The sequence below is a fragment of the Loxodonta africana genome, chromosome 15 (assembly GCF_030014295.1).
Source record: "Loxodonta africana isolate mLoxAfr1 chromosome 15, mLoxAfr1.hap2, whole genome shotgun sequence".
NCBI classification, from domain to species: Eukaryota; Metazoa; Chordata; class Mammalia; order Proboscidea; family Elephantidae; genus Loxodonta; species Loxodonta africana.
Window position 1 is genome coordinate 59,677,341 of NC_087356.1, and position 24,920 is coordinate 59,702,260.

The following is a 24,920-nucleotide window of genomic DNA, read 5'->3' on the forward strand; positions in this document are numbered from 1 at the left end:
CTTCCCTCTTTTATACCTCAAAGGAGACTGATTTAAGACACAAACTAATCTTGTAGATTGAGTCCTGCCTCACTAAAATAACTGCCGCTAATCCCACCTTATCAACATCACAGAGAGGATTTACAACACACAGGAAAATCACATCAGATGACAAAATGGTGGACAATCACAGAATTCTGGGAATCATGGCCTAGCCATGTTGACACATATTTTGGGGGCTGGGGGACACAATTCAATCCATGATAGTCTGCCCCCCTCTATTTTCAGGACAGTATGGTCTTATGGTTCCCGTGTGGAATGCATATGGTATCCACATATGATCTTGGGCCAGTTACTTAACTGCTTGTAAAATGGGATTAGTAAGTGTATCTACTCCAGAGGGCTCTTGTGAGGATTAAATAAGAGAATATCTACGAAACCACCTGGGACATAGTAATCGCTCAGTAAATGTTTGCTACTTTTTTTTACTGTGAGAGGGGCCAAAAAAGGATATAATGAGATGTATTTGGGCTAGATATTAAAAAGAACTTCCAAATTAGAAGGTGTTATGGATTGAATTGTGCCCCCCCAAAATATTGAGTCAACTTGATTAGGCGATAAGTTACAATTTTTTTTGTGAATTAGAATTTTGTCCTACATTTTTCTCCAGCTCTGTTCGGAACCCTGTCTTGTGATTTGTGTCACAGGATTCAGTAGTGGTAGCTGGGTACCATACAGTTGTGCTGGACTCAGTCTGGTGGAGGCCATGGTACATGTGGTCCATTAGCCCTTTGGACTAATCTTTCCCTTGGATATTCGGTTTCCTTCATTCTCCCGTGCTCCCAAACGGGTGAGACCAGTAGAGTATCTTAGATGGCTGCTCACAGGCTTTTACGACCTGAACGCTACTCACCAAGGTAAATTTTAGAATGTTTTCTTCATAAACTATGTTACGCCATTTGAGCTAGATGCTCCCCAAGACCATGGTCCCCACAACCCTCAGCCCAGAAATTTTTAGTCCCTCAGGAAGTTTGGATGTGTCCATGGAGCTTTCGTGACCTTGCCTCGGACAAGTTGTGCTGACTTCCCCAGCATTGTGTACATTATCATCATCCTTGTAGATTGAATTGTTCCCCTTAAACATGTTTTGAAATCATAACCCCTATACCTGTGGATATAACTCTTTGTTTCTCAGTTTGGGGATTTGTTTTCAACAGGGAGCAAGCAGCAAAGTGGCACGTGAATGCCCAACTCTTTCCAGTATGTTATTTTCCTGTTTCACAAAGGAATGTTAACAGATCACTCAAGAAGTTTGTCCTATTAGAAGACTTTTAGGAAAACTGAGAGGAGCCGAAGAACACCAGCAGTCACACCTCCAGCTGCTTCTTTGCTTCTCCAACCAAGGCAGGAATAAAGTAGCTAAGTGTTGGGGGCTGGCAGCCAGTTGTGGAGCCAAGCAGGGTGGATCTGGGAAAGGGGATATGCACCACGCTCTAACAAAGACCAGGGACACAGGCATGCATATTGAGGGCACCCAATAAAACATATGAGTAACACTTTCCAGCACAAAGAATAATCCTGCTGCCCGAGAGGGTACAGGCATTTGCTATTTAGTCAAGATAAAGCAGGGGGAACATGTGTCTCGCTCAGAAAGCTTTTCAGGGGAGGTAGGATGTTGAGTTCTGCTTAAGTGATAGGAGGAGGACAGCGTAAGGCAAAGGCCAGCTGCTGTTGAGTCAATTCTGACTCGTGGTGACCCCATGTGTTGCAGAGTAGAACTACGCTCCATAGGGTTTTCAAGGCTGTGACCTTTTGGAAGCAGATCACAGGGCCTTTCTAGCAAGGCTCCTCTAGGTGGGTTCGAACCACTTAACTTTTGGTTAGTAGTCGAGTGCTTAACGTTTGCACCACCCAGGACTCCTAAGGCAGAGGGGGGTGGCTCTTATTCTGCATTCCCTGGACTCAGAACCAAGAGACCTGGGTTCAGATTCTAGCTCTTCTACTTCAGGTGAAAGCCCTCAGGAGTGGCCCAGCTGCTACCATCTGCTGCCACAGTGAAGCTGCAGTTGGACCCTCCGGCTCCTGGCAACAGAGAATCCCTAGAAACGGCGGGAGTAGAGCAAGTGGTCAGAAAGCAGGGACTTACAGCCCTGCTTGCGGCCATCAGGGAGTTGACAAGAGGCGTAACCAAGCAATGGGCCCCTTTGCTAGTTTACTCAGCTAGTTCTTCCCCACAACCCTTCAAGAGTCCCAGAATTAGGTTAAGACAGAGATGCAGCAAAGGAACTGTTGTAGGTGGCAACAAAGGCAGGTGTGCTATAGACAGAGAGTCAATAGGTCCATTTCACGGCATACCACACATCAGGCCAGCTGCTTCCTCTGCCAAAAGCAAATTTCCTTGTGGGCAGTGACAGTGGCCATTACTGGGGACTTTGGGGATAGGAGGCAGAACCCCTGGGTCTTTTCCCAGAGCAGTTTCCAGCTTGCAGGGCTGCTTCCTGGCTGTCCTGTCCAGTGTCATTGGTCTTAGTTACTCCCACCCAGACACTAGGCAGAGAACTGACCCTGCTGCCCTCTGAGGGTTGGTCGTGCCAGGTAAGCACTGTCTCCCTCTAGGACAGCCCTCACCTGCTGCTTCATCATATGCATTCCTGCCCCCACTGAACTGTGCACTTGAGGATGCAGGTCACCAGGGCCTTACTGGCCTTTGTGTCCCCATCATCTACTTGTAGTGTTTGGCTCGTGGAAGATGGCCAGTAGATGATGGGTGGGTGGATGGGTGGGTGGATGGATGGGTGGATGAGTGGGTGGATGAGTGGGTGGATGAGTGGGTGGATGGGTGGGTGGATGGGTGGATGGATGGGTGGATGGATGGGTGGATGGATGGGTGGGTGGATGGGTGGGTGGATGGGTGGGTGGATGGGTGGGTGGATGGGTGGGTGGATGGGTGGATGGATGGGTGGGTGGATGGGTGGGTGGATGGGTGGGTGGATGGGTGGGTGGATGGGTGGGTGGATGGGTGGATGGATGGGTGGGTGGATGGATGGATGGATGGATGGATGGATGAGCCTGTGAGGAGAGAGGAGGAGATCAGGGACAGAACAGACTAGGGAGTCACATCAAAGAGAGGGCAGGGCGTCAAGTCTGGAGAGGCAGAGAACTCCTTCCCTGGATGCAGTTCCAGGGAAATAAAAGCCCAGTTCCCTGGGAGGCTTCCTGGCTCCCTGTGGAACTGGCCACCTTTTGGTTCAGGTTTGGCTACCTACTTAAGTCTTTTCCAAACATATCCTGTGTGAAGCCAAATGAGACTGCCACTGACACAGTGTGGTCTGTCACGGAGACGATGATGTTCCCCAGATTAGGTCCCTCCACTCTGTAAGAAGAGGCAGTGATGGCTCAGTGGTAGAATTCTCACCTTCCATGTGGGAGACTCAGGTTCAATTCCCAGCCAATACACCTCACAGGCAGCCACCACCCTTCCTATCAGTGGAGCTTGCGTGTTGCTGTGATGCTAAACAGGTTTCGGCAGAGTTTCTAGACTAAGACGGACTAGGAAGAAAGGCCTGGCAATCTACTTCCCAAAAGTCAGCCAATGAAAACCCTGTGGGTCACAATGGTACAATCCACAACTTATCATGGGGATGGTGTAGGACCAGGCAGTGTTTCACTCTGTTGTGCATGGGGTCACTATGAGTTGGGGGCAGATCCAATGGCAGCCAACAACAACACTCTGTAAGAAAGGGACTCTAACCCAAAGTCAGTTAAATGGGGAAAAGACAGTCTCTTTAACAAATGGTGCTGGCATAACTGGATATCCATCTGCAAAAAAATGAAACAAAACCCGTATCTCACTTCATACACAAAAACTAACTCAAAATGGATCAAAGACCTAAATATAAAATCTCAAATGATAAAGATCATGGAAGAAAAAATAGGGACAATGCTAGGAGCCCTAATACATGGCATAAACAGTATACACAACATTACTAACAATGCACAAAAAGACAAAAAGCCCACTTTAAAAATGGGCAAAGGGTATGAACAGATGCTTCATCGAAGAAGACGTTCAGTTAGCTAACTGATACATGAGGAAATGCTCACAATCATTAGCCATTAGATAAACACAAATCAAAACTACAGTGAGATTCCATCTCACTCCAATAAGGCTGGCATTAATGTGAAAAACACATAATAATAAATGTTGGAGAGGTTGTGGAGAGATTGGAACACTTATATGCTGCTGGTGGGAATGTAAAATGGTACAACCACCTTGGAAATTGATTTGGCACTTCCTTAAAAATCTAGAAATAGAACTACCATATGATCCAGCAATCCTTGGAATATATCCTAGAGAAATAACAGCCTTTACACAAACAGATATATACACACCCATGTTCATTGCAGCACTGTCTACAATAGCAAAAAGATGGAAGCAACCAAGGTGCCCATCAACGGATGAACAGATAAATAAATTTTGGTGTATTCACACAATGGAATACTAGGCATCAATAAAGAACAATGATGAATCTGTGAAACATTTCATAACATGGAGGAATCTGGAAGGCATTATGCTGAGTGAAATTAGTCAGTCACAAAAGGACAAATATTGTATAAGACCACTATTATAAGAACTCAAGAAAAGGTTTAAACACACAAGAAAACGTACTTTGATGGTTACGAGGGTGGGGAGAGGGGGAAAGGAGTATTCACTAACTAGATAGTACACAAGAATTATTTTAGGTGAAGGGAAGGACAACACACAATCCAGGGGAAGTCAGCACAACTGGACTAAACCAAAAGCTAAGAAGTTTCCCGAATACAACCAAGTACTTTGAGGGACAGAGTAGCAGAGGTGGGGGGTCTGGGGACCATAGTTTCAGGGGAGATCTAGGTCAACTAGCATAACAAAGTGTATTAAGAAAACGTTCTGCATCCCACTTTGGTGAGCGGCATCTGGGGTCTTAAAAGCTAGCAAGCAGCCACCTAAGATGCATCAATTGGTCTCAGGCCACCTGAAGCAAAGGAGAATGAAGAACAACGAAGACACAAGGAAAATAGGAGCCCGAGAGACAGGAAGGTCCACATAAACCAGAGACTCCATCGGCCTAAGACCAGAAGAACTAGATGACTGTCCAGACAAGAAACACAACAGAGACTCCTTGACGGAGCAGGAGAAAAGTGGGATGCAGAACTCAAATTCAAGTAAAAAGACCAGGCTTCATGGTCTGATTGAGACTGGAGGGACCCCAGAGGACATGGCCCCGGACTCGCTGTTAACCCAAAACTAAAACCATTCCCAAAGCCAACTTTTGAGACAAAGATTAGGCTGGACTAAAAAAAAAAAAAAAGAATGGACTATAAGACATAAAATGGTACTGCTGGGGAGTGTGCGTCTTAGCTCAAGTAGACACATGAGACTATGTGGGCAGTTCCTGCCTGGAGGTGAGATGAGAAGGCAGAGGGGGACAGGAGCTGGTTGAATGGACATAGGAAATACAGGGTGGAGAGGAGTGTGCTGTCACATTATGGGGAGAGCAACTGGGGTCACATAAAAATGTGTGTATAAGTTTCTGTATGAGACACTAACTTGAATTGTAAACTTACACTTAAAGCACAATAAAAAAAGGGAAAAGAAAGGGCCTCTCTGGGACTGTATCTCCTTTACTCCTCTCCCCCAGCTTCATTTACCTTCACGACAGTTCAGAAGAGGTCTGCTCTTCAGTCTTGTATCAGTTTCGATGCGTTGCTATAACAAAGTATCACAAACTGAGTGGCGAACAGAAATGTATTTTGTCTTACAGTTCTAGAAGCTGGGAGCCTGAATCCAGGGTGTTGGCAGAAGGCGTAGTCTCTCAAGGCTCTAGGGGAAGAGTCTTCCTTGCCTCTCCCAGTTTCTGGTAGCTCTAGACAGTCCTTGGTTTGCAGCAGCATAGCTCCCCTTGTCCGTCTGTCTCCTTTTATAAGGACCTGCCCTACTCCAGTATGACCTCATGTTCACTTAACTGATACCAACTTCAAAGACCCTATTTCCAAACAAGGTCACATTCACAGGTATGGGGGTTAAGACTCCAACATATCTTTTTAGGGGGCATAATTTAACTCATAACAAGACCTCATCTCTCTTATTTTTCAATTCACCAAGAAAGATAGCCCCTGCCTGAAGCCTGGCAGATGTTTTCATTGAGAACCATCCAGTATCCTGCTGCTGAGATCTCCAGGAGAAACACGGCAGCGGATGTGGAAGTGGACACACACCCCAAGGCGACAGCCCCTCCAGGCAACTGGGTCACCTTCAGGCTCATCACACTCTAAGCCTCATTCACCTTAGGGAGGCTTGACGGCATTGCAGCCGCATACTGAAGGTGCCCTAGGTGGGTCACTGTGCCCTGTACTTCCAAGTTGCCAAACACGCTCTTAATAAGTCTTTATAGGGTAATCAGCTCTCATATGTAACTGTTTTCAAGGTAGCTTCACATGCATTATTTTCTTCTCTTTTAACTGTTAGCTTGCCTGCCTTCCCTACAAGACTGAGGGGGCCTTGAGGGTACAGGTTTTGCTGTAGTCTCTCTGTATCCACAACATGTACTGTGATGCCTGGCTCAAGAGTCAATCAGTAAACCAGAGGCTGAGATAAAGAAACAGTAACACTTTGCATTTATATGGAAGATCATTTCATGGGATCCTCATTCCAGATAAGAAGCAGACTTGGGATGCCTTGTATCTTGTCCAGTGTCCTGGGGTAAATATCAGCTCTAGGAAGCAGAGACTTTTGGCTGCTTGTTCACCATTTTCCCAGGGTCTAGGGCCTGCCTAGAGCCCTGGTGGCACAATGGTTAAGCGTTTGGCTGCTAACCAAAAGGCTGGCAGTTTGAATTCACCAGCTGCTCCTTGGAAACTCCATGGGGCAGTTCTACTCTGTCCCATAGGGTCACTATGAGTCGGAATCTACTTGACGGCAATGGGTTTTTTGAGGGGGGGCACTGCCTGGTCCACAGTAAGACTCAATAAACATTTGATTAGCAAATGAGTAGAACTAGAATCTGAACCAAGGTCTCCTGGTCTAAGTCCAGGGAATGTAGAAAGCAGCCCCCTTTCTCTGCCTATGCTTTCCTCTGATCATTGAGGGAGAACCCAACATCCTACCTCCCTGAGAATTTCCTGAGCAAGACATGATACTCCGCAGTCTCACCCTACTCCATGGCAAATATCAGCCCCTTCTCTGGCAGCATGATAGATACATTTGTCCTTGTGCTAGAAAGAATTAAAACCAGTGGCCATTGAGTTGACTCCGATTCATGGAAACCCAAATGCATAGTGACCCCATGTGGGCCAGAGGAGATTTGTGCTCCAGAAAGTTTTCTGGAAGTAGATCATCACCAATTTGATTCTTATTAAAACCCTCCCACATCCAGGCCTTTCTTCCAAGGCACCTCTGAGTGGACTCAAAACTCTGACCTTCTGGTTAGCAGCCGAGCACTTAACCATTTGCATCACCCAGGGACTCCCTGGAAGGAGTTACTCCTGCATGCTATGTCCCTGTTCTGTTGGAGCTAGGGTAGATTCACCCTTCCTAGGCCACCCCCCAACAGTTCCCAAACAGGCCATCAGTCTCCAGCACTGTGAGGCCCCTTCCCTGGCCTCAACATTCTATGAACAGGGACCGGTGACACTGACCATACCTTGAGCCTAAGGCCCCTGAGAGCTTTTGTATCCAACTATAACCATATCATTTTGCCCTTGTTGACACAGTGTTTCATACTTGATCTCCTGGCTGCTTCGTGCAAATTTGTTTTGTCTCCCTGCCTAGATAGTGAACTCAAGGACAGGGGCTTGCTGACCAAATAACAGGCATGGGCAGGCGTTTCGGGCTTGCACCATCTGATTCTTACCAAGACTCTCCCACACGCAGGCGTCAGCCCTCCATCTGTGTCAACAAGTTTATCGACAGGGCTGACTCATAAGTGGTGGGGTATGACCGAGCATCAAAGCAGGAAAGGAGAAGTGCCACCCCCAAAACTCTCTATTTTCATAAAGGCTTTGTATTTTGTAGTTTGGGGGGAACTCCCGGACACATTTGGAAGGCACAGAAAATGGGAAGAAGGAAGAGGGACATGGTAGCAAAACAGGAAGGTAGGCACACCCGAGGAGGCACAGTCAGACAAAGGACAAGGAAATCAGCAAGGGACAGTGAGCAGAGGGATTCTGAGAAGCCTCTGGAAACCTCCCAGGGTGGCCATCACACATCAGCTAAACTACCCCACGACTCTCCTCTCTTCTCGAGAAGAACATCCCACTGGGTTCTGCCCACCCCACATGCTTCCCCAGAAATTGCGATCAGTCCACACTCAATGAGCCCAACGCTTTATTCACACGCTAGGAACAAACTAGTAAAAAATACATTAAAAAAACATTTCACTAGGTGATAAAAATGCCTCTTCCTGCCCAGTCCTTCCCCCCAGTCCCCACACATCTGTGCTGTCCTGACACTTCCTGGGTCCACTCAACTTTTCTGGGCCTCCTGCAAGAGCTGGAGCAGGGGGTCATCAGTCCGGAGGGCAAAGGTGAGGGTGCGCTGCTGATAGTGCTTCGGGTTACATTCCAGGTTTTCAATCACCTCTGCCAGCAGGTGCGCCCTCTCCACGCCTGAGCCAGGGGCCTCGAAGCCCAGGGCTGTGAAGTGCACATGCAGGTGGTAGTAGGAAGGCAGGTAGTGCAGGTACACCCGGAGGCGGTCCCCTTTCACCTGGTAGCGCTGCAGGATAGCTTCCTGATGAGAAAGGGAAGGGGACAAAAAGGGTCACTGTGCTGCCGTGTGTCAGTGCCAGGCCCTCCCTAGAACCCTCCTGTCTTAATCCCGGACTAGCAGGGAACCAGGAGCCCTGGGCTGGTGAAATGGTTTAGTGCTCGACTGTGAGCCAAAACGTTGGAGCTTCGAACCCAACCAGAGGCACCTTAGAAGACAGGCCTGGCGATCTGCTTCAGAAAATCGCCTTGAAAACCCTGTGCAACAATTCTACTCTGCACGCATGGGGTTGCCACGAGTCAGAATCGGCTCCATGGCAACTCACAACAGCTTGGAGCTGCCCAGCCTGTGGCGTCTAGTAAAAGCCCTGCATGCTAATCTCTGTCCACTGTCTGCTCTGTACCGCTTCCTCCCGCTGAAGGAAATCCACAGATGCAGGTGACAGCAGCAGAGGTGAGACTCTTCCCACCCCAACCCGGTGAACACGTACTCCCTCAAACAGATGCTGCCGGAAATCTAGGAGACCCCAGGACTGTGTGGGCTGCCCTTCCCCTGGATTATGCACTTAATAAATATTATTGCTGAGCAGGTGGGAGGGGTTTCATTCTCTCTAGCCCAGAACAGGGTGCAGCTTAGAAACAATGGAAACAGGGATGGGGCTGAGCCTTGACGAAGAAGGAGGGGAAGGTAAGTGGGAAGGACAGCTTCTAGGCAGACCTAAACAAACCAAAAAACCAGCTGCCAGTGGACCCTGACTCACAGTGACCCAATGTGTGTCAGAACAGAACTGTGCTCCACAGGGTTCTCAATGGCTGTGACCTTTCGGAAGTGGATTGCCAGGCCTTTCTTCTGAGGTGCTTCTGGGTGGATTTGAACCCCCCAACCATTCAGTTAGCAGTGAGCATTTTAACTGTATGCACAGCCCAGGGACTCCCAGAGGAAGGTGCTGATTTTGGCCTGGCTCCCAAGGCTTGGCACTAAAAGGACACCCTAATTTCCATTGTGAGTGAATCCCCAAGGTCCGGAGTAAAAATGAAAGAGTTAAGAGGCTCAGGAAGCTCACATTCACCCCAGAAATGCATTCTGCACTGGAGCTCACCGCAGGGACCTCTGCCACAGGGTGAGACAGGCAGTCTGTGGGGCAGGAACTCAGAAAAGGGCAATGATACTAAGGGCCTCAGGGACGGGTCAGGGCTTTGGCCAGAAGAATGGGGGGTGCAGGAGAGAAGGGCACCCCAGGTGGGGAGCTGCATGGGAAAGGCAGGAAGGCTACACATGTCCGTAAGCTGGGGGAAGACAAGTCTGGGCGAGGGAAGGCAGCTGAGGGTAAGGCTGGAGGGTTGGGCAGGGCCAGGTGACAGAGGGCCTTGTCCATCAATCTGAAGAGCCTTCTGTGGTACCTGCAAGACGCACCCAGAGAAAAGCCCTTCCCAGGATGGACTTCTAGGAGGGCAAGGAAAGTGGCCCAGGGACACACTGAAACCTGAGTGTAATTTCCAGGCTTAGAGATGGGTCCCACCACGGTGACTCACCTGCCCCTCCTGGAGGATGTTCCTGAGCAGTGGCAGGTGCTCTGCAGTGAGGTCTCTCAGTGACTTGATGCCCCGGCGGTGGCAGATGGCAATCAGGTACAGGTCATCGAGCTATGTAGAGGCAGGCAGGGTGATGCCAGAGGGACACCCAGGCTCAGTAGGCCGCAGGGTACAGAGCCGTGGAGGCTGCCAGCTCTGGGACTCCCCAGGAAGTGCTCATCCCCCAGGCCACAGTGCCAGCCACCAATGCAGGCTCCCAGGCAGAGGGGGCGCCTTCATGCCCAGGGTGAGGGGCTAGTCTAAGGAACAGCACCTCTATTTATTCTTCCTGCTCAAGGTTGCCATATGGTGGGTATTTACAGAATGTCCTCACTACACAGAGCAGAAAGGGAGGTTCGAGAGAGAGTGAAGGACAACTCGTTAAAAAGCTTACAGACCAAGGTGTATAAATAAGAAACATGCTAAAGATACAAAGTGATAAAGTGCAGGAGACATATAGGAGGAAGAAGGAAAGGCTGCCTAACTAGGGAACAGTGAGTGTGAAGGCCCAGAGGCAAGAGAGCACAGGGTTTGTGTTAGGGATGGAACTGTGCCCCCCAAATGTGCCTCTGGATATACTCCTGTTTGCAAATAGGCTTTTTTTTGTTATGTTATCGAGGCCTTATCACATGGAGTGTGCCCTAAACCTAATCCCCTCTGGGTTATCAGAAGAGCAGATGAGACACAGAGGTACACAGAACCTGGGAGGACAGGCCACAGGGAACCAAGGAGTGCCCAGGGCCACCGACAAGTACACAGTCTACATGGCCCAAAGCCTGATTTGGACTTGCAGCCTCCAGGATTGTGAGAAAATAAATGTCTGTTCTTTAAAGGCACCCACTTGTGGCAATTCCATTACAGAAGCACGAGACTCAGGCAGTATATAAAGGGGAGAGTCAGCAACTTGAGGTGTCTGGAGTAAAGGCCTGTGAAGATGTAGACACGTTTGAGGGTAGAGAGGAAGCCAGGGCCAGCTCAGCAAGGAGCACACCAGGGTGGTTAACCCATCTCTCTCTTCCCCTATCTCGGGGGTCTCACAGGCCGCCTTTCCTGCAAACATAGCCTGGCTGAAAACCCGGAGGCCACAACAGTGCAAAGAACCAGAGCCAACAAAATCATGTGCCAGAGCGCAAATGAGCTCTTCCTCAGGCCAGGAAACCCCCCGCTCCCTGGTCACTCCGCCCTGGCCTTGCCTGGGTTGGCATGTCCCTGTGCGGGGCGAACCCCAGACCTCAAGGGACAGGCCTGGCAGACTCCAGCAAGGCCCAGGAACTTCTGCCACAGGGGAGGCCCCAGCCAACTGAGCTGCTTGATTCCTTGTGGAGATAATTTGGGGACCGTGAGTCACCCGACCAAACCCAGGGCCCCTCATTTAGAAACGGAGAACGAGATGTTCCATGACTGCCTGATGGCCAACTGTGTCGGTCTCTTCATGCCACAGACATTCTTCTCTGCCTTTTCCTGGACCTGCTGCTGCTGAGCCCATGGGGAACCTCCAGGCACAGGGCTGAGCTGCAGCCATCCGTGTCTCCTGGATTCTCCCTTCTCGTGGCCTATGCCCAGGAAATCTACCCTGTCACTAGGGAGGAGGTCCAAGGAGAAGCCGGGAAATAAACTCCGTGCTTGCACTTGGCGTGTGTGTGTGTGTCTGTGTCTGTCTGTCTGTCTGTCTGTCTGTGTGTATGCATTTGTCTGTGAATGGGCGAGTGTGTTTGTAGCTGTTCTACGTGTCACTGTTGCAGGACTCCCAAATAATAGCAGCATTTGTTTTAGGTGACGTCTGCTGACAAATCCCAACATGACATTAATCACAGCTCTCTGCTCCTCTGCCATGGAACAGGACATGGGTCCTGGGACTGGGTATCAGCTACCAGGCAGGCGAAAAGGTGAGAGAGACCCATGCTCTGATACCGGGCATGGCCCAAGGTCCCTGCAGGCGGCACCACAGCCCCAGCCCAAGGAAGGGCCTGAAGAAAGCTAGACAAGAGGCAGGCAAAGGCCTCATTTTGGCACTCCACAGGTGGCCCATCACTCACTGGGGGAGACAGACACTGTTAACCTCTTTTTACAAGGTCAGATAGTAACATCAAAGTAAGGGTTTTCTGGCAAGGGGCAAGATAGAGAAGGGCTGGGGCTCTGGGGAGCCATCTCTCAATCTCGGAAGTGACTCAAAGAAGTGTTAAAAACCCTCTTTCCTGTCTGAGATCTCAGGACAAAGCAACTAAAATATATGCACTGAAAATGCACGCTTGTCTACATATATACGTACATGTATGACTGTACACACACTATGCAAAGACCAACTCTGGGAGGAAAGACCAAGAAACTAGCAGTCAGAGTTGTTTCTGTTACTGTAGTTTTACCACATGTACATATTAACTAGACCTGAAAAAAAAAAAAAGTCAAAAAGAACTCTGGGTGATCTCATAAGAGGACTAAGGAAGGGATGTTTATAATCTCCAGGGAAGAATAAAAAAAACCCAGGTGGCGTTGAGGCAACTCTGACCCATGGTAACCCTATGAGTGGCAGAGTAGAACTGCGCTCCATAGGGTTTTTGACCGTGGATCTTCCAAGGCAACTCCAGGTGGGTTTGAACCCCCAAACTTTCAGTTAGCAGCTGAGCGTATTGACCATTTGCACCACCCAGGGGCTTTCCTGGGGGGAGGAGTTGCTAACAAACAGTAAGCACTTGATAAATATCTGTTAAATGGGTGGGTGGATGGAAGGATGGATGGATGGATGGATGGACAGGTGAACAAATGGAAAGGGGCCTCTAAGGCAGAGCCGTCAGTTTGGGGGAAGTAAAGGTACATTTGTGGGAGAAGTGGCAGGAGATGACAAAAAGGTGGCTAGGAAGGCTCCCCAAAGCAAAGACCAGAGCACCTCTCTCTTCAGTCACTCACTGGCCTGAGGACAGAGAATAAAAGCCCGGGCGTGGCATGACCCCCTGCTGGCCACGCTGCTTCAGTCTGAGGGAGCTATTGATTTCAGGGCACATCACGAGTCAGGCTTTGAGAAACACAGCATAGCCAAGAGACAAATGAACGGGAACTAAGCGAAGGTTAAGACCAGCCCCACCTGCACCACTATCAAGGACAGCCTGACATTTAAGCTGGCCATTCACTACCCCTGGTTTCCCTGAGGGTGAGGTGCTGCAGCCTCATGGCTAGGAGCCCAGTGGAGTTCCTGAAAACTTTCCTGTCTTAAAGAGAACCCAGAAAGGGCGGTTTCAGTAGCACATAAGGTAGGATGCCAGGCAGTCCCGGGCCAGAGGGATGATGGAGCCAGCATCCAGGCCTTTCTTGACCGGAAATGGACAAGTCAATCTTCTTTGCCATCAGACCAGTCTCTCTGCACATCCCAAGCTCTTCAACCTGCAGGGGTCTTGTGGGTCACAAGTTCTCCCACTCACCCCCACTCCCATGCCCAGTCTGGAATCCAGAAACTCCAGGCTCTTGGTTGAAGGAGGGGACAGATGGGCGTGCCAGCCACACGACGGCACTGCCCAGAGCTGTCGCCCGTCTTCCTGACTCAGTGGCTTCACCCCCGTTCCCCAAACATCTCCAGAGCCAGTGCTGACTTCCTCCTGCAAGGCCTGGTGGGGGTGCAGGTGGGCACTGCCTGCAGGGAAGGGGAAGGTGGACGAGCAGAAACAGGCGGCCCCTCAGCCTCTCTACACACAATACCCAACATGAGCCGAGGCCACCTTCTTTGATCTTACTTGGCTCTAATAAATCAGCACTCAGGGCTCCAACTTCTGGAAACTCCCCTCAAAGTCCCTGCCACACCTTGAGCCATGTTCAGGAACCACCATCAGGAGACAGAGATGCCACTCACTTGCCTGCCTGCCTCTGGGCCGAAGTCCTGCCTCTGCCAACCACAGATCCTCAGCCCTCGTGGGCGGTAGAGGAACAGCATGGTAGCTCTAGAAACCACCAAATCAAAAACAAGCAAATTGCAGGAGCGCTCAAAAGGCTGAAGGCGAGGCAACAACTGAGAAAGCAAGGGGTCCAGGAGCAGCGGACGGGGCTCAAACTCGGGAACAGCTCCTGTGCACGGCAGCCTCACGACTGTGAGGGGCACAGACGTCAGATGGTCCCTAATGCAAAGCAGCAAAGCCCAGGCCAGAGAACACAAAGATTTTCCCTGGATGGTATCTATCCCCACTCTCCCACCTCTGCCTTCCTGGGCCTTCTCCTGGCCCCTCTCCTGTTGCAGCTGCCTCTTTCAGTCCATGGTGTGAACAACACCCCCCGAGTAACATGGCTCTGTGCGTCCCAATGCTGCCAGGTATACGTCTTGCGCAAGGAGGAGATGGCACGTTATAACTGTGATGGGCTGGTGTGGGAGAGAGGAAGGGCAGGGAGGAGAATGGGGAGAGAGAGAGGGAGAGGCCACAGAGGACCAGAGAGGGTACCTGTGAGTGAAGACGATCAGCTAAAAAATCGCACCTCGGAAGGAAGGCCAGGGGGAAGAAAGAAGCATCAAAGGCTAGGTCACAGACAGCTGAAGGGCCTGGGTGGGATTCCTCATGGGAGCCTAGATCCCCAGAGGGCTTGCAAGGGCCCCTGGTGTGGGCTGCCGCAGCTCATGCCTGGTGGTGTCAAAGGGGATGGAGTATAAACGCCCCACTCGGGGCTCCAGGTGCTCCTGGAAGGGAAGGTGGTGGCCCAGCCGCTTGGCTGGCTAAGGTATGTGGTCAAAGACGCAAACATTACCACGTCCTTCACCCCGGGTGGGAAGGGAGCTAGGAAGGGCTTCGTTAAGGGTGATCCACGACAGCTAAGTGCTCGTGGATGACAGGCATGCACTTTCACAACAGAGAGCTCAGGCCCCCGTGTGGGTTAATTACAATCTGCTGAGAAGCCACTAGAGAAAAGGGCAGGTCCTTAAGGAGGGCCGGCAACTTAGAGCAGACGCTCAGAGACCAGGGAGCCCCAGCAAGAAACCTTTTACCTGCTGCTGGTTCCACTTGAGGTCAGGGATGAGAACAAAGCCATTGGAGGGATCTGGGTTCTCGAAAACAATCCGTTCGGCTTCAGCCTTCTTCTCGAGAATGTTATATACCCACTGGGAGGAAGGGGAGACAGAGAGATTGTTCATGTTTCCAATCACTGCCCCTTGGGAGACACCCCACGCCCTGCCCCCAGAAGAATCGGGCCATAAGAGGCCACTAAGCTCAGGGAAGCTACAGCCAAACTGCCGCGTGGACCTGCTCCTGGGGTCTTGCAGGGATCCTGTCCCTCCTCCCACAGCTGGCACACGATCATCAGTAAGCCCTATACGGCCCACACGGTGCTGACCACATTCTAGGCTCTTCCTGTGCATACCCTCTGCTGTGGCCTCACAGGCATGGTCTGCAGCTGCCCCCAGGACCCAGACAGAAGCTGGCTGGTGAAGCCAGGTTTACTCCATTCAGGCCCATGGGGCAAAGATAAGGCTCAAGAGGCTGAGTGCATGCAGATTTCCTTCTGCAAAGGGGGCCACGTGCCAGGGCAGTGAGAGTATCTGGCCCTAGAAGGTGATGTGCGTGGGTTTCCTACCCCGCTGGGACTCTCGTTAGTGGTAAGATTAGCACGTCAGCCCACCTGCAGCTAGTCTTGCTGGTGCACATCTCTTGTACCACAGAGCAGCCATGACCATCAAGTCCCGGCCACCAGGACCATGAAGGTCAGCCAGGCTCTGGCCTTGCCCACACCCTTGGTCAGCTGTTGTCAATGGCCTTCAGAGGCTACTCTTCAGTACTATGTGATCCCAGAGGTCACTTTACAACCAGGTCCTTGCTGAGGAAGCCTGATGCCAGGGAGGGTTAAACAAGACCCCTGAACAAGAAGTCCCTGGGTGGTGCACACAGCTAAGCGCTAACTGAAAGGTCGCAGGTTCAAGTCCACCCAGAGGCACCAACAAATCTGTCACTGAAAACCTCAAGGAACACAGTTCTACTCTGACACACGTGGGTCACCATGAGTCAGCAAGTGATTTTTTTTCTCCAGTTAACGTGGGTTCAGCCCCTATTTCTTTGGCTTTTCTCTGCCTCCCCTCAGCTCTGAAAGTCCTCTGCAAATGTAAGTCACGCCCAGAGCAGTGAACTCTGCCCTAAACCTAGAGAATGAGTGACTGAGCGCTCGTCGCTGCTGCTGCTGCTGCATCTGCCTCTGTCTGAAGGGCGTCTAAGCCCACTGACTGGGAGAGTGAGGTAGGGGAGGGCAGGAACCAACACACCGTGGAGAGCCTCTTCCCCCTCCCCGGGGCCGCGGGCCCAGCAGTAACAGCCAGAGGTGGGCAGACTGGCTTAGAGACTGCACACCTCAAGCCCTGAGCCTCGAGGGCTCCGTGCTGCTGGGTGCCCTCAGCTCCAGGTCAGTGCAGCTAAGGTCAAGTACAGCAACCACTGGAGGTGCAGAGGGAGGGAGCAGTGGGTCCTTATCCAGGAACAGCTGGGCCTCCAGGACAAACTGGAACCTCAGGTCTCCTGCAACTACCCAAAGGAGGCATTTCTGGCCTCATACAACCCCTGATAAGACCCACAAGCCGGTCATAATGTGGTCTACCCACCTTCAAAGAGGAGTCCCCAAAAGAGCCAGGAAGTGCTGCATCCATGGCAGGGGTCTGGGGTCCACCCAACAGCTGCTTCCTCCTGCTGTGTGGCCAGGGCTCGTATACCCAGCACATCAGATTCTCCCGCTGAGGAATTTCTCCTCCTCAGGAAAACTCTCTGGGAATGAGCTTCGAGACCAAAGCTAGGCAGAATCTGACTGGAAGCTTCCCAAAAATAAAGCGAAGAAGGAGACAGTGACTCTCCTCGGAGGTCCTGGTGCACCTCACAGACAGGGCTCCCTGGGAAGTTGTCTTTGCCCATAGGCAAGGAACACCAGTGGCCTTCCAGTGGGAAGGCAGCAGGCATTAAGGAATAGGCTTTGGAGCCTGTGATGGTTAACGTTATGTGTCAACTTGGTTAGGCTACGGTGCCCGGTTGTTTGGTCAAACAGTAGTCTAGACTCTGTTATGAAGTAGTTACATGTGATTAAACAAGTTGGCCTTAAGTAACGCATATTATCCTCTATAATGTGGCTTCCTGGGCAAAGTCCCAACTCTTCTCCCTGCCCTGGCCTGCCTTCACAGCATCGGCTCCTGCTGGTCCTCCAGTACCCATGCCCTGGTTGTACCAAGCTGCCTGCAGCGACTCAAGTGCACCAGAGCATCCCGACCCTCTGTGCCTCTGTTCTTGCTGTTCCCTCAGCCTGGAAGGCCCCGCCCTGCCTTGCCCACGAGGTGGACTTCTATTCGTCTCTCTACACCGACATTGGCAGTTTGAATCCGCCAGGCGCTCCTTGGAAACTCTATGGAGCAGTTCTACTCTGTCCTATAGGGTCGCTATGAGTCGGAATCGACTCGACAGCACTGGGACACCCACCTGGTGGATCCCCTCCTCTGTGGAGGCCCCCACCATCAGAGCTGACCTCTCCCCATTTGCATACACCTTTATGAAACAACACCAAAGTCATTATCACATCACCATGCAATTGTCAGTCAACATGTCTACCTCTCCTACTAGCCTGGGAGGACACCGTCAATGTTCCCCTTATCTTGATGACTCTCTGGAGCCTAGCACAGGGTCTGGAACAGAGTAGCTGCTCAGTAAAAATAAGGACCATTGGCAGTTGAGCTGAGTGTTTGCAAACTTGACAGAAATACCTAAAAAATGAGTATGTGAACACTCATGTCAATCAGCACATGGAAGGGTAGTGGGATTACTGTTGTATTATTTCCCGAGTATAACGGTGCATAATAAACTGAGACTAACTATATCAAAGGCTTCCTCTCTTGGATGCTATATACGTGCAAACAGTACAACAGAGCACAGACTCCGATAGAATCTCTAGGACTCTGAACAGCAGAAGCTATTTAGGAAGACAGAGTCGTATTTCCTTTGGCCACATAGAGACAGAACACATGCTGGGGCTTAAAACAAAATGGTGGTGGTTGTTAGCTACTGTTGAGTCAGCCCTAACTAATGGTGACCCCAAGCAAAACAGAACGAAATGCTGTCTGACCCTGCATCATCCCTATGATTGGTTATGAATCCATCGAGTTTTCATTGGCTGATTTTTGGAAGTAGATCGCCAGGCCTTTCTTCCTAGTCCACCTCAGCCTGGAAGCTCTGCTGAAACCTGCTCAGCATCATAGCCTCCAATGACAGATGGGTGGTGGCTGCGCATGAGGTGTAATGGCCGGGAATCAAACCCAGGTCTCCCACATGGAAGGTGAGAATCCTACCACTGAACCACCACTGCCCCCTAAGCCAGAGGAACCTTGTGCAAATACTACGCAGGGGACTGTGGCTAACCACTTGGCTGAGTCTCATCTGCTGGAGAGGAGGCTGTTGGCACACAGGGACTCCTAAGCATTCCTGCAGGCCCTGTCGACCTCCTTTTCCTTACTCCTCCCAAGTACCGTTCATTCACCTTGCAGTGCCCTCACACCCAGCGAGCCCTCCTTTGTTCCAGGCTGGGGAGATACGGCCGCAAGTTCTCTGAGAACACTCTGCCACGGTAACTTGAGTCTTGGGGAGAATAAGTGAGAAATGCTCAAAGAGAACAAGAGTGAGCAATGAGGAGATGGAGACAGTGAAAACCAGCGACTGAGCAAGAAAAAGGCTCACGAATAAGTATCAGTCACATTTAATTCTGAGGATTCACGCTGGGCCAGTTCCAGGCAGAGGCTCTGAGCCCAAGAAGAACTCAGGATCTCTTGGCTAAAGAGTCGTGCATATGGCCCAGGGCTGACGACTCTGCACACATGGCCCCTGGGAGAAGGGGGATGAGCTCAAGCCCCCAGGGCAGTAAGTTCCACCTCCCTATGGAATGAACGGCAAGGGTGGGGAGATGTTTCACTCAGAGACTCAACTCCTGGAGGCTGGCTGGCTGCAGGCTAAGCCAGAAACAAGTCTGGACTGGGTGGGCCTAAGGCACACCAGTCTTTACCCATTCCCAGACCCCTGGAGAAGCCACAGGCATTCTGAGACTATCTCGGGTCTATCTTAGGTACAAACGCACCTCATGCGCAGTCACCACCCGTCCCTCAGTGGAGGCTCACATGTGGCTATGATGCCAAACAGATTTCAGTGGAGCTTCCAGAAAAAGATGGACCAGGAAGAACGGCCTGGGGGTCTACTAAAAATCAGCCAATGAAAATCCTATGGATCACGTCAGTCTGATCTGCAACCAACTGTGGGGGTGGCTCAGGACTGGGCAGGTCCATTGAGCATGGGGTTGTCATGAGTTGGGGTTGACTGCTAACAACAATAACAACAACCACAGATACAAATTCTTATTAGGAACTGGATTGCTTTGAGATTCCTCAGCCTCCTTGGCAAATCCAGGCACTCTGGGTGGGGTCCAAGACCAAGGTCAATTTCTATTATCAAAAAAGCCTCTAGCCACCCTGTATCAAACAGCAGCCCCCCTACCCAGGACTTTCTATCCTACTTACCTTGCTCACATTTCTCCCCAGCAACGACATCTCACTTATTATACAGTTACTTGGACAGCTGTAGGTGCCCTGGTGGCATAGTGGTTAAAGAGCTTGGCTGCTAACCGAAAGGTTGGCGATTTGAACCCACCAGCCACTCCGTGGGGGAAAGATGTGGTAGTCTGCTTCTGTAAAGATTTACAGTCTTGGAAACCCTACGGGGCAGTTCTGTTCTAGGAGTTGGAATTGACTCAATGACAGTGGGTTTGGTTTTTTTTCATACATCTGTGCACTCGCTGACCACTGCGCAAGGACGCTGCTATGTTCTCTGCAGCAGCCCCCTGCCCGCCACAGTGCCTGGCCCTTGGTAAGCCCTCCACAGGGACTTGAAAAAAGATAAGCTGGCCACGCTCCCCTGGGGTAGCCAGGTACCTGGATGCTGAGGCTCTGGGACTCCAGGTGGGGCAAAGTGATGTTCTTGTAATTGTCTCCTGTCTCTCGGATCAGCCGGAGGTCCTGGCGCAGGTACTTTTGCAGGTGTTTCTCTGTGGCAGGGTAGACCACGGTGGTCTTCACATCTGTAATGAAGCAACGCAGCCCATGACTGGGAAGTAAAACCCACTCTCTGCACTGTTGTTCCACTCTCACCCCACAGGCCCTCCCCGTGCTCAACCGTGATTCCCTAACATGAGGACCGAAGGAATAAGGTCTGTTCACCTGCAATCCACTCCCATGAGGCACCTCGTGTCATTCAATTCATGACCATAACCAGGAAAACACAAGGTTTTCACTGATGGGTCACTGGGTCCCTCGTCACCCTAGGTCCAGCCCTTCTCCATTTACAGGTATGGGAGTGAAGAGGAACCAAGAGTTTCTAACTCTTCCAGGATCCTCCTCCAAACTTCTAGCTATGTGGCTTTCTGAGCACAAGGCTGGAAAACTAATTTAAAGCCAAGTGGCCTCAATGAGGAGTCCCTGATGGTACAAACAGTTAACACGCTTGGCTGCTAACTGAAAGGCTGGCGGTTCAAGTCTACCCAGAGGTACCTCCAAAGAAAGGCCTAGTGATCTACATCCGAAAGATCACAGCCAATGAAAACCCTATGGAGAATAGATCTACTCTGATTCGCCTGGGGTCATGAAGAGTTGGAGTTGACTCGACAGTAACTGTGTTTTTTTTTTTAGCCTTAATGAGGGCAGCTAAGTCTAGCACAGTGGCTAGACTTTTTTGTGCGTCCTTTCTAGCCATGGTCTTGCAACTTCCACCCAGGTGACTGTGTGATATGGTAATTGTGGCCTACTGCGGGGATTGGTCAGTTTTATCTTAAAAGAAGGCCAATTCCAGAGCAAAGAGAACCCACCACCACCAAGGAAGGGGACCCGGCAGCAGGAAACGGCACAGTGGGCTTCCTGCCCCAGGAAGAGGGAAAGCTGAGCATCTTTGGGCAGACTGAGGGCCAGGGAGGGGCATGCCATGAGCATGGCTGGGAAGAGGCTGTCCTGATGGGCAAACTGTATCTTGAGTGTTCCTGAGCCTGAACTGTAACTGTGACTTCCCTCGCCACTGCAATGAATTACCGAACCCAGTAAAAAAAAAAAAAAAATTTAGCAGAGACTGCTAAATGAAGGCCAATTGGTGTCAGAATTAGTAAAGATGGTGAGAAGAGGAGGCTTGCCAGGACTCCACCGCATGGAAGTTCGCCTTGTGCTACTGATCTTGGCTCTCCTTCTCCCTTGTTGGGTTGGAGGAGGTCAGACACAGCGCCCAAGCTGTTTTTACATTGGATAAATGCATGGACTCTGGATCTGACTGCCAGAGTTCAAATCCTCGCTCTTCCTGCTCCTTACTAACTATGAGGCGGACCTTGGTCCACTTATTTAACCTCTTTGTGCCTCTACTTCCCAATCTGTCAAAAGAGGTAATAATAGTTCCTCCTTCCTACGGTTGTGAGGGCTAAGTAAGGTAATACTCATAACCACTCAGAACAATGTTTGCACACGGTAAATCATACATTGGTGCTGGCTATTTTGTTGTTGTTATACATGGTTCTCAAATTATTTTATTCTTTTTTTATTGTACTTTAGAAAAAGATTTCCAGAACTAGATTCTCATTAAACAGTACATATATTGTTTTACGATATTGGTTAACAACCCCACGACACGTCAACACTCTCCCTTCTCGACCTTGGGTTCTCTATTACCAGCTTTTCTGTGCCCTCCTGCATTCTAGTCCTTGCTCCTGGGCTGGTGTGCCCCTTTAGTCTCATTTTATGGGCCTGTCTAATCCTTGGCTGAAGGGTGAAGCTCAGGAGTGACTTAATTACTGAGCTAAAAGGGTGTACATGGGCCACAGTCTCAGGACTTTTCCAGTCTCTGCCAGGCCAGTAAGTCTGGTCTTTTTTTGTGAGTTAGAATTTTGTTCTATGTTTTTCTTCAGCTCTGTCCAGAATCCTCTACTGTGATCCCTGTCAGAACAGTCAGCAGTGGTAGCCAGGTACCATCTAGCTATCCTAGACTCAGTGTGGTGGAGGCCATGGTAGATGTGGTCCATTAGTCCTTTGGACTAATCCCTCCCTTCTATCTTTAGTTTTCTTCATTCTCCCTTGCTCCCCTGAAAGGGTGAGACCAATGGAGTATCCTAGATGGCCGCTCACAGGATTTTAAGACCCCAAACGCTACTCACCAAAGTAGAATGTAAAACATTATCTTTATAAACTATGTTATTATGTTATTCCAATTGAGCGAGATGTTCCCTGAGACCATGGTCCCTACAGCCCTCAGCCCAGCAATTTGGTCCCTCAGGGAGTTTGGATGTGTCTATGGAGCTTTCATGACGTTGCCTTGTATAGGTTGTGCTGGCTTCCCCAGTACTGTGTACTGTCTTACCCTTCACCAAAGTTTCCACTTATCTATTGTCTACCAAGTGTTTTTCCGTCCCCATCCCTCCCCTCCCTTGTAACCATCAAAGATTGTTTCTTTTTGTATGTAAACCTTTTCATGAGTTTTTACAATAACGGTCTCATACAATATTTGTCCTTTTGTGACTGACTTATTTCACTCAGCATAATGCCCCCCGGATTCACCATGTTATGAGATGTTTTGCAGATTTCATCATTGTTCTTTATTGTTGCATAATATGCCATTGTGTGTCTATACCACAGTTTTTTCATCCATTCTTCTGTTGGTGGGCATCTAGGTTGTTTCCATCTTCTTGCTATTGTGAACAGTGCTGCAATGAACATGAGTGTGCATATGCCTATTCATGTGACGACTCATTTCTCTAGGATATATTGGTAGGAAAGGGATTGCTGGATCATATGGTAATTCTATTTCTAGCTTTCTAACCATTTTCCAAAATGGTTGTATCATTTCGTATTCCCACCAGCAGAGCAGAACAGTTCTGATCTCCCCGAAGCCTCTCCAACATTTATTTCCTGTTTTTTTGATCCGTGCCACTAACACTGGGGTGAAGTGGTATCTCACTGTCATTTTGATTTGCATTTCTCTAATGGCTAGTGATCGAGACGATTTCCTCATGTGCCTGCTGGCCACTTGAATGTCTTCTTTGGTTAAGGGTCTGTTCATTTCCTTTGTCCATTTTTTAATTGGATTATTTGTCTTTTTGTTGTAGAGGTATTGGACTTTTTTGCAGATTTCAGAGATTAAACCTTTGTCTGATGCGTAATAGCCAGAATTTTTTTCCCAGTCTATAGGTTCTCTTTTAACCCTTCCGAGGAAGTCTCTTGATGAACATAAGTGTTTAATTTTTAGAAGATCCCAGTTATCTAGCTTATCTTCTGGAGCTTGTGTGTTGTTGGTTGTGGTTTGTATCCTGATAATGCTGTGTATTAGGGTCTGTAGCATTGATTCTATTTTTTCTTCTATGAACTCTATGCTTTTTGGCTTTATAATTAGGTCTTCGGTCCATTTTGAATTAGTTTTTGTATATGGTATGAGGTATAAGTCCTGTTTCATATTCTTGCAGATGAACACCCAGTTTTGCCAGCACCATTTATTACAAAGACTGTCTTTTCCCCATTTGATGGACTTTGGGCCCTTGTTGAAGATCAGGTGATCACAGGCGGATGGATTTACATCTGGGTTCTCAATTCTGTTCCATTGGTCTATGTATCTGCCGTTGTACCAGTACCAGGCTGTTTTGACTACCATAGCTGTACAGTAGGTTCTGAGTTCAGGTAGTGCGACTCCTCCTACTTCATTCTTCTTCAGTAGTGCTTTACTTATCTGGGGCTTCTTCCTTTCATATAAAATCAGTATTAGTTTTTCCATCTCTTTAAAAATGTTGTTGGTATTTGGATGGGGATTGCATTGTATTTGTAAACTGCTTTGGATAAAATTGTCATTTTCACAATGTTTAGTATATCTATGCATGAGCACGGTATGCTTCTCCATTTATGCAGATCTCTTTTGGTTTCTTGAATTAGTGTTTTGTAGTTTACTTTGTATAGATCTTTTATATCTCTGGTTAGATTTATTGCCAAGTGTTTTATTTTTTTAGGTGCAATTACAAATGGTATTGTTTTCCTGATTTCCTTTTCATCATTCTTTTTATTGGTGTATAGGAATATATATGGTGTGTACAACTGATTTTTGTATATCTTTTATCCTGCTTCTCTGCTGAATCTTTCTATTAGTTCCAGTATTTTTCTCCTACAGTCTTTTTGGGTTTTCTATGTACAGTATCATATCATCTACAAATAGGGATAGTTTAACTTCTTCATTGCCAATGTGGGTGCCCTTTATTTCTTCTTATTGCCTTACGGCTCTAGCTAGGACTTCCAGCACAATGTGAAATAGGGGTGGTGATAAAGGACATTCTTGTCTTGTTCCTGTTCTCAAGGGGAATGTTTTCAGGCTCTCTCCATTAAGAATGATTTTGGCCATTGGAGTTCCATAAATGCTGTGATGGTTAAGATTGTGTGTCAACTTGCCTAGGCCATGATTCTCAGTGTTTTTATGTGATCAATCCCAGGATTGAATCTGCTGCAAGTAACCAATGAGTTGAAACGGAGTTTCCTTGGGATGTGCACTGCATCTGAATATAAGCAGACATTCTGGCTTTTTTGCTCACTTTGGATCCTGCAGCTGTCTCCTGTTCACCTGACCTCCGGTTTTTGGGATTGAGCTATCTGC

General features: G+C 49.3%; 1 protein-coding gene across 1 annotated transcript in view; it reads right to left on the minus strand.

The window, feature by feature from the left end:
* Positions 1–5,389: 5,389 nt before the first annotated feature.
* The window catches only part of DCPS (decapping enzyme, scavenger), a 74,820-nt gene continuing 55,289 nt past the window's right edge, over positions 5,390–24,920 (minus strand). Inside the window, exons 3-6 of the mRNA XM_003417417.3 lie at positions 20,198–20,343; positions 15,251–15,364; positions 10,255–10,365; positions 5,390–8,746 (exon numbers count right to left, since the gene is read on the minus strand). Of these exons, the coding sequence (XP_003417465.1) occupies positions 8,480–8,746; positions 10,255–10,365; positions 15,251–15,364; positions 20,198–20,343 (638 nt within the window). The 3' untranslated portion in view covers positions 5,390–8,479. The remainder of the gene's footprint in view (positions 8,747–10,254; positions 10,366–15,250; positions 15,365–20,197; positions 20,344–24,920) is intronic.